Raw genomic sequence first — 9,978 nt, 5'->3', positions numbered from 1 at the left:
TGCTGTTCTGCCATTAAAAGGGTCCACAAGAGGTGAGGATTTATTCAAGTCTTTCATGGTGTTTGCTCAAGAAAAAAGTCTACCTATGGATAAACTTCTCTCAGTGTGTACTGATGGTGCTCCGTGTATGGTGGGGAAAAACAAAGGATTTGTGGCGCTTCTCCGTGAACATGAAAATAGACCCATCCTAAGTTTCCATTGCATTATACACCAGGAGGCACTTTGTGCTCAGATGTGTGACAGGCAGTTTGGCGAAGTGATGTCGCTGGTCATTCGTGTGATCAACTTTATTGTTGCCCGAGCCTTAAATGATCGCCAGTTTAAAACACTGCTGGATGAAGTTGTAAATAACTATCCTGGTCTGCTTTTGCACAGCAATGTGCGTTGGTTGTCAAGAGGGAAGGTGCTTAGCCGTTTTGCGGCTTGCCTGAACGAAATCCGGACTTTCCTTGAAATGAAAGGCGTCGGGCATCCTGAGCTAGCCGACACCGAGTGGCTCCTCAAGTTTTACTATCTCGTAGATCTGACTGAACATCTGAACCAGCTCAACGTGAAAATGCAAGGCATTGGAAATACAGTGTTATCCCTTCAACAAGCTGTATTTGCTTTTGGAAACAAGCTGGAGCTTTTCATCACGGATCTTGAAACAGGTCGTTTACTACATTTTGAAAAACTGAGCCAATTTAAAGATGCATGCACAGCAAGTGAGCCCATTCAAAACCTTGATCTCCACCAGCTAGCTGGCTGCACATCCAGTCTCCTACAGTCCTTCAAAGCACGCTTTGGAGAATTTCGTGAGCACACTCGTCTTTTTAAGTTCATCACCCATCCAAACGAGTGTTCACTGAACACAGCCGACCTGAATTACATCCCTGGTGTCTCCGTCAGAGATTTTGAAGCAGAAGTGGCTGACCTGAAGGCCTCAGACATGTGGGTGAATAAGTTCAAGTCACTGAATGAAGATTTGGAAAGAATCACACGACAGAAAGCGGAGTTGGCGAGCAAGCACATGTGGACAGAAATGAAAAAACTCCAACCCGAAGACCAGCTGATTCTCAAAACTTGGAACGCGCTTCCTGTCACATACCACACACTGCAGCGTTTGAGTATTGCTGTATTGACCATGTTTGGATCTACGTATGCATGTGAGCAGTCATTCTCACATCTTAAAAACATCAAGTCCAACCTACGATCACGTTTAACGGATGAAAGCCTCAACGCTTGCATGAAGCTTAACCTCACCAAGTACCAACCCGACTACAAAGTACCAACCCGACTACAAAGACATCAGCAAATCCATGCAGCACCAGAAGTCGCATTAATGGTGAGTGTTATAACAACATTATTTAAAAGAATAAATTCAGAGGCTTATTATACTGACATTTAGTTTAATTCACTTTTAAAATATATTATATGGCTCTCACTGAAATAAATTTCCAAATTTTTTGCTTTCATGGCTCTCTTAGTCAAAAAGGTTCCCGACCCCTGTGCTACGATATATGGTCCAGCGCCACCATGACTCACCGTGGCAAAACCCATGATGATGTCATCCATTTGTATCACGAGGTCGCGAACAACATGACACCACGGGGACGCGGCGAGTCACCTTGACTCCACGACGAATATCCAACCTCCGGGTGACGTCATTACACCATAAGTTTCGGCATTGTGTCAAGCGGCATGACGTCATTCGACGCCTATCCGCTGTGGGAATTCTACTCTCGGCAGCGCAGCGATGGAGGCTATTCTAAATGACTTCATATCGGCCGAGGATCTCATGGTGAGGCGACTCCCGCTGCTCCGGGGACTCCAGCTGTGCTCCTTGACTGTGCTCCGCCTCAATAAATATCCTCGCTTATGCTTCCCACCCACCCCACCCACGTTCTTTCCCTACTCCATACCCCTTTGCGGCCTAGTATGTCTACCCGGGTGGTCGCGCCTTTCCCGGTAGGAAATCTAGGCGAGGACGGGCCGTCGCGCCCTGCCCTCGGCGTATTAAAGTGCGAGGTTTTAGTCACAATTTAAGCAGTGCTCACTGACAATTGTTACGAGGGGGTTTTTGTTCAGAGGACGTATTCTTTATGGCTTTGGTGTTTTGCTACAATAACACCGCCGATGTCTCGCCGATGATGGTGGTGGTAGTTGTGATTGAAGGTGACGACAGTATGAGTAGCGATTATGATAATAGTAGCGGTGGTGGTGTTGGTGGTGATGTTGGTGGGTGGTGGTGGTAACAGTAGTTGTGGTGGTGTTGGTGGGTGGTGGTGGTTATGATGGTGATGATGGTGATGTTGGTGGGTAGTGGTGTGATGTTGGTGGGTGGTGGTGATGTTGGTGGGTGGTGGTAGTGATGGTGGGCGGTAGTGATGTTGGTGGGTGGTGGTGATGTTGGTGGGTGGTGGGGATGATGGTGGATGGTGGGTGGTGGTAGTGATGGTGGGCGGTAGTGATGTTGGTGGGTGGTGATGTTGGTGGGTGGTGGCGGTGATGGTGGTGGGTAGTGGTGGGTGGTGGTGGTGATGTTGGTGGGTGGTGATAGTGATGGTGGGCGGTAGTGATGTTGGTGGGTGGTGGTGTTGATGGTGGGTGGTGGGGATGATGGTGGTGGGTAGTGGTGGGTGGTGGTGGTGGTGATGTTGGTGGGTGGTGGTAGTGATGGTGGGCGGTAGTGATGTTGGTGGGTGGTGGCGGTGATGTTGATGGGTGGTGGTGATGATGGTGGTGGTGATGGTGGTGATGTTGGTTGGTGGGGGGTGATGATGATGGTGGTGGTGATGGTGGTGATGTTGGTGGGTGGTGGGAGTGATGGTGGGCGGTAGTGATGTTGGTGGGTGGTGGCGGTGATGTTGGTGGGTGGTGATGATGGTGGTGGTGATGGTGGTGATGTTGGTGGGTGGTGGTAGTGATGGCAGTGGTGAAGGTTGCCATAATGGTAGCGATAGGAGTGATGAAAGTCATTAGTTGTGCTTCCCCTCTGATTAGCACGGTTGGCAACGTACGGTGCGAAAGAAGTTCAACATACATTATGGTAGTCCTGGTGATGATGAACATAGTGGTGACGAATGTAGTGGTGGTTTTGCCACGATGGTAGTGATTTTGGTGATAGTGGTGGTAATGATGGTAGTGGTGGTGATGGTAATGATAGCGGTGATTATGTTAATGATAATGGAATAGCCATTGTGGTTGTGACGGTAGTGGGTAGTGTTGGTGGTGGTGACAGCACAGCAAGTGCGTGTTGCCTGCCCATGTTATCTGTTGTCTGTGTCCCCGCTACTATATGTTGCCATGCCGCCCACCTGCTATAGTAGTAGCCTGCTGATGCTTACACACAGTGCTACTGTGCTTGTCCACACCGACCTCACCGCCTCTGCCTTGTCTGTCCCATTTGCGTTAGCATCGTGCTAGTCCCTCCCCCCAACCCAATCCCTGTGTCACTTATGCAAATGAGGCTATTCTGGTCCCCTGAGGTCTTACCTGGTGTAACACGCGAGCCAGTTGAGGTGGTTCGGGCACCCGGTAAGGATGACCCCCCCCACCACCCCAGTAGACTCCCCCTGGAATTCTACCGGGCGGTCCGTCCCACTGGGCGAAGACCCCAGGACACGCTGGCAGAACGGCGTCGCTCGGCTGGCCTGGGAACGCCTGGGAGTTCCCCAGGAAGAGCTAGAGTCTGTCAAGTAGTGTAGTTTATAGTAATGTAGTGTATAGTGTAGTGTATAGAAGTGTTAAGTAGTGTATAGCGTAGTAGTGCTGGAGTCTGTCGCCAGGGAAAGGAGGGTCTGGACCGCCACTACTCAACATGCTGCCGCTGCGACCCTCGCCAGTACAAGGCGGACTGAGAAGCGAACAAACGATCAAACTAGCCATTAACAATTAACTTGGCCCGTCTCTGCTTTGCCTGACCTCGCCGTTTATGTGCTGTGTCTGTGCAGTGTCCTGTATCTAATCTCGCCGTTGCTGTGCTGTATCTGTCCTGTGTGCCCTGTCCGTCCTCGCCGTGGCCTGTGTGCTGTTTGACCTCGCTCTCTCTGTCCTGTCTCTAACCTCGCTGTGTCTGCGCACCTCCGATGAGCACAGTTGGCCATGTACGGTGCGAAAGAAGTTCAACGTACAGTACATACTGTGTCTAACCTCGCTGTGCGTATATGTAGTGTCCTGTGTCTAACCTCGCTGTGTGTGTGTGTGCGCGTGTGTAGAAGTTTGAGAAGAAGTATAATGCAGAGATGGCGAAGGGGCCGCTATCGCCCGCCACGCAGTTTGAGTATTCGTGGTGCCTCGTACGCTCCCGGCACAGCGAAGACGTGAAGCGCGGAGTCCGACTTCTAGAGGGTGAGGAGGGCACACCCTCACATCGTCATTAACGACGGGGTGAGCGAGTGACGGAATGAGTGAATCGGAAATTAATGAATGATTTAAGAAGTAGGAATGTTGTTGAGAGTGATGATGTTGATAAGATGACGATCTTGATGATGAAAACGGTGGCGAGATGTTACCAGCCTCGCCTGGTATGCAAGAGGTTGTGGGTTCGATGCCAACCCTGACGCCTGCTGTGTATTTGGAGTTTGCAGGTCTCTGTCCCTGTGGTCGCTTCGATTTTTCTCCCTGTCCTCCGGTTGTCCCCTCCACATTTAGAATCGACATCACACGTTTCAACTATTTGGCCGCTTTAAATTTCCACACGATGAGCCACTTGTGATGGCCAGGTCGCTTCTGAAAAAGAGCGATATAGCTCAATGGTGCCTTACCTGGTAAAATGAAAAAAATAGTTTATAGTTAGGTTTGTTGTCGCTGTTGGTAACGACGATGTTGATATTCCCCCAGATTTGTGCCACAACGCTAAGGGAGATGAGCTTCGGGATTACCTCTTCTACATCTCTATCGGCTACTACCGGCTCAAGGTACCCAAGCCCACCACGCTCTGCATTGGGGGCAGGATAGGACTTTCAAAGTACCCATTAACATGCATAATATACAAACAACGTACATACGTTATGTGTGGCCAGGTCAGAGCTCAGTGGGCCTTACCTGGTACAATGAAAAATCGTTGAGTGAATTTAGCTGAAGTGGCTTGACGACCGGACATCTGTGTCCTATCACGCGCAGCCTCATTAGCGCGTGCACAGTATTCCCGTCGAAGTTTTTGGTTTTCATGAAAACCATTTATATTATTTTGGCCTCGCCTGTCCGGTTTACCCCGAATTCTAGCTTTCTCGAGACTGCCTTCGCTTGGTTGTTACCGTAGGGCAGCGTTCTTCACTCATTTTCACACTTGGGGGGCGGGGGGGTGGGCACTTTTGCCGATTAAACAATAGTGTGAGTGAGGACTGCCACCACGCCATTTGAAATCATCGGGGGGTTTGTGATGGCGACGCGGGGTGTTGCCACCATGTGTGTATTGTCCGGGGGGCGGGGCGCAGGGGGGCGGGGCGCAGGGGCGCACGTCAGGGGGGGCCGCCAGTGGCTCCCGCTGGGGCCTTGCGACGAAGAACGCCGCCGTACGGGAATAACATCCTGCTGTGCGAGAGACTGTCGCGTCACCGATCGGTAATCGGTAGCGGGATACTTGTCGAAAGTATCTTCTTTGGTTCTTTCGGTAAAGTCACGTAGAATGAGAATAAAATAATAAATTGATAAAATAAAATAACACAATATTCTCACGACGTTTCGGCCACAACACAAGCGGCCTTCATCAGGTGAAGGGACGAGACTGTCTGGTAGGACAGCGCTGGAGTGAAAAAGAGCGCTGTCCTACCAGACAGTCTCGTCCCTTCACCTGATGAAGGCCGCTTGTGTTGTGGCCGAAACGTCGTGAGAATATTATTGTGCTATTTTATTTTATCAATTTATTATTTTATTCTCATTCTACGTGACTTTACCGAAAGAACCAAAGAAGATGAATCCTTGCAGTCACGAAAGCTTTAAATCGAAATTGTCGAAAGTAATCGTCCCCGCCCCTCCTCCCCCGCGTGGTCCGACCGTGCAGGATTACGAGAAGGCGCTGAAGTTCGTGAAGACGCTCCTGCGCAAGGAGCCCACGAATCAGCAGGCGCTGCAGCTTGAGAAGCTCATCAACAAGGCCATGCAGAAAGGTGCGCGGGCACGCGTGTCTTCATCTGCCGCTATGAGCCCCATCGACACTAAGGCTCCCATAGGTTTCAGTCTGCCACTATGAGCATTAAATATTAACTCTATGCACTGAAAGAGCCCTGGTCTGGCAGCTATTGAGCCTCTGGGAGATTCTGATGATATTGAGATTCTGATGATATTGAGATTCTGATGATAATGAGAAGCTGACGATGTCACCACCGACGATGCTGCTCACGATTCTGCTGTGTTGTTGCAGACGGCCTGGTGGGCATGGCGATCGTGGGCGGGGTTGTGGTCGGCCTTGCCGGCCTTGCGGCGCTCGCCATTCACAAGGGCACGCGTTGATCGTCACGGCGACGGGCCCCGACCTTACCCACAGTGCACTGCGCCCCCCCCCCTGTCTCATCCCCGTAGACCTCCCTAAATAATTTTTTGCCCTGCCGGCGCTTTTACCGATTTGCCAAATAAATTCCACGCTCTGCCAAGCCCCTCGTGCTTTCTCCCAAACACATTCTACACTCTCAAGCCTTTCCACTCTCAACCCTCTCCACACGCACACACACACATTCTCCTCCACACACACAATCTCCACGCTCTCCACACACACATTCTCCTCCTCCACGCACACAATCTCCACCCTCTCCACACACACAATCTCCACCCTCTCCACACACACACACAAAACCTCCACCCTCTCCACACACACAATCTCCACCCTCTCCACACACACACACAAAACCTCCACCCTCTCCACACACACAATCTCCACGCTCTCCACATACACACAATCTCCACCCTCTGCACACACACACACAAAATCTCCACGCTCTCCACACACACAATCTCCACGCTCTCCACATACACAAAATCTCCACGCTCTCCACATACACAAAATCTCCACCCTCTCCACATACACACAATCTCCACGCTCTCCACATACACACAATCTCCACCCTCTCCACACACACAATCTCCACGCTCTCCACACACACACAATCTCCACGCTCTCCACACACACACAATCTCCACCCTCTCCACACACACACACACAAAATCTCCACCCTCTCCACACACACAATCTCCACGCTCTCCACATACATGCAATCTCCACCCTCTCCACACACACACACAAAATCTCCACCCTCTCCACACACACAATCTCCACGCTCTCCACATACATGCAATCTCCACCCTCTCCACACACACACACACAATCTCCACCCTCTCCACACACACAATCTCCACCCTCTCCACATACACACAATCTCCACCCTCTCCACACACACAATCTCCACGCTCTCCACATACACAAAATCTCCACCCTCTGCACACATCGTTACCCCAGGGCCCGTGGCGCAGACGCCACTGCGGAGTTGGGTGTTCGTCTCGAACCCCCGAGAGCAGCGACCGGTCGCGCGACTGCAACCGGTTGCCGGAGACGTTCCCGCTCACACGAGCGTCGCGGGCGCGCGACCCAAGATGCACAACCGCTCGCTCGGGTGTGAGCCAGCGGGGCTGCCCTGCGTCCGTCGGGCGAATCGGCAGGGAGGGCAGCTGACCCGCTGGGATGGTGTGCCGCGTGCTTTGCCCCCTCAATGGTTCTTCTTCATGGCGACTTGCGAACTCCCAACGTTAATGCCGTTTTGCCGTCGCTCGCTCGTCCGCTGTCATTCGCTGGGCCGCGTGCCGCTACTGCCGCCGCTGTTGACGTGTAACTCGACCGCTGGCGTGTTCGCCGACGCGCTCACTAACTCGTTCGCCGACGTGCAGGAGAATTAAAATCCCGCTCGTGGGGGGGGGGGGGGGGTCGGCCTGCTAGCATCGGTGGTCTCATCCAACATGGCCATCATCATCATCCCTTCAATCAGTCACCATCATCAGCTTCATCATCGCAATCAGTCCTTGTCATCATCATCATCATCATCCTTCCACGAACAATAAAGTGAACGGCGCACGTTTATGCGAGTCAATGGTGACCGTGCATAGAACACAAACTCGCTCCGCTCGAGACGCCGGCGTGATCTCTCTGGTAGCGGTGGCCGAGACCCGGATTGGAACCCAGGATTTTGATCCCCGACGTCGGAGCCACGGCGCAGCTTCCTCCACTTGCTGCGATTCATTTTGCGTTTGGGTCTTCCCGTCGGGGAAAGCGAAGCCGCTCGCGTCGCTGACCGGTGAATCTGTCTCGTGAAACACCCCAAGTGTGTGTGTGTGTGTACGTTGAACTTCTTTCGCAGCGTGCATTGACAACCGTGCTAATCGGAGGTGGGGTCGGGGGGGTGATGGACAACACTTGGCACAAAAAGCTGTTTTAAAGGTAACGAGTTTTCGATCTAGATTTTAAAAAGTTAAATCTTATTCACCCCAATTGACAAAATTCACCTGCAACCAACCTCTACTCGAATTCACGTACCCCCCCCCGCCCCCCGATGCTTGTGAGAGCTCGCACGCTAAGCAGGATGTTCACTGTTTGGCGCTTGGATGAGCGACCGCCGTGCCTAACGGGTGATATCGGTTGCCGCTCCTGCCGTCAGCAGAGGGCAGTGCAGCGAAACCATTATTGTACCGTACAACAATGTCTATGCTGCCCGTCTCCGCTGACCTGCACAGTGGGATAAACCCCACAACATGGAATCCCTCGTCCAGGAGCGGATTGGCCACGGGTTTATACATGTACATATGCAAGTTAGTAATTTACGGGCCACTTTGCCAATCTACTGCTGGATGAAGGCCCTCCCCTCTCCCCCCCCCCCCCAGTGTGTTGGTTCCGGGGTTTGACCATACTTCACCACGCAGGTCAGCGCGGGGCTGAAGTGTAGAGATCGGCTGGGAGGGGGGGGGTGGGTGTTGTGTTCCCAGGACCGGTTCGGGTATCGCCTGCCACTGCCGTTAGCCGCCGTGGGGCTGGGAGTCGTGGCCAGAAAGTGAGAACCCCGATGTGATGTCCGAGATGGGACAAATGCTGTAGCGCAGGGTGACCCGACTTGGGCCTCTTGGGTGCGTGGTCGTTAATAAATCTCCGCGTGACTCCCCTCGGCGTGTCCTCTCGGCGTGTCCTCTCGCTGTCCCCTCTGTTGAAGGCCTGGGCGGCCGCGGCCGTGGCGCGGCGCTTCAATCGGCCACCTTAACGCCACGTGGAGGCTGCCTTGGCCTGCTGCTCGTATTCACGTTGAACCTCTTTCACACTACGTAGCCAACCGTGCATGTTGAGCTTCTTTCACACCGTACATAGCCAACCGCGCTATGTATGTTGAGCTTTCACACCGTACATAGCCAACCGTGCTATATATGTTGAGCTTTCACACCGTACATAGCCAACCGTGCTATCATGTTGAACTTCTTTCGCACCCTACATAGCCAACGGTGCTATGTATATATGTTGAACTTTTTTTGCACTATGGAGCCAGCTGTGTTTAAATGGGAGGTGCGGGGGGGGAAAAGACTACAACCTAAACGCAAAAAGCAGTTCTAGAAGAAATGAGATTTCAGTCTAGATGATTTAAAAGTGCGTAGCTCCAGTGGCTTCCAGTATCGGAAGAGTTTGTGGAGGTGAGCCTTGGTTGGTCACGAAAACGTCGTGCCACACTCCCCGTTATGTTTTCATCGGCTGCATTAACGCCGCGTGGAAGCTTTCGCCTTTCGCTCCATACAGTGCTACGGGTCTTCTCGGCCACAATTTTGACCTCTCTTCCCGATGCTTGCAAAACGTGGAGCCCATCTCACAAGAACAACGACAACAGGCATGCCGGTTTCACACGATCCCGCTCACGGGCAACACCAGCGACATGGATACGCACCTCCGATTAGCAAGGTTGGCTACGTACGGTGCGAAAGAAGTTAAACACATGCATCACCACTATACCACCACCACTACATCCACTATCACCATCT

General features: G+C 52.1%; 1 protein-coding gene across 2 annotated transcripts; it reads left to right on the top strand.

The window, feature by feature from the left end:
• The first annotated feature begins 1,631 nt into the window (after positions 1-1,631).
• Positions 1,632-9,119, top strand: FIS1 (fission, mitochondrial 1). 2 transcript variants are annotated; one of them, XM_032980289.2, is made up of 5 exons: positions 1,632-1,780; positions 4,197-4,329; positions 4,822-4,898; positions 5,984-6,089; positions 6,344-9,119. In XM_032980289.2, the coding sequence occupies exons 1-5, from the start codon at positions 1,736-1,738 to the stop codon at positions 6,430-6,432; spliced, it is 450 nt and encodes a 149-aa protein (XP_032836180.1). In that variant the 5' UTR covers positions 1,632-1,735; the 3' UTR covers positions 6,433-9,119. The 2 variants fall into 2 exon arrangements, with proteins under 2 accessions (XP_032836180.1, XP_032836179.1); XM_032980288.2 differs by lacking the exon at positions 1,632-1,780 and adding an exon at positions 1,847-1,947.
• Positions 9,120-9,978: the final 859 nt, after the last annotated feature.

Source organism: Petromyzon marinus, chromosome 64, assembly GCF_048934315.1.
Source record: "Petromyzon marinus isolate PM22_M1 ecotype Great Lakes invasive population chromosome 64, UKy_Petmar_22M1.pri1.0, whole genome shotgun sequence".
Classification (NCBI taxonomy): Eukaryota; Metazoa; Chordata; class Hyperoartia; order Petromyzontiformes; family Petromyzontidae; genus Petromyzon; species Petromyzon marinus.
Note: the sequence above shows the minus strand (reverse complement) of the source record. Positions and strands in the feature narration are given on the sequence as shown.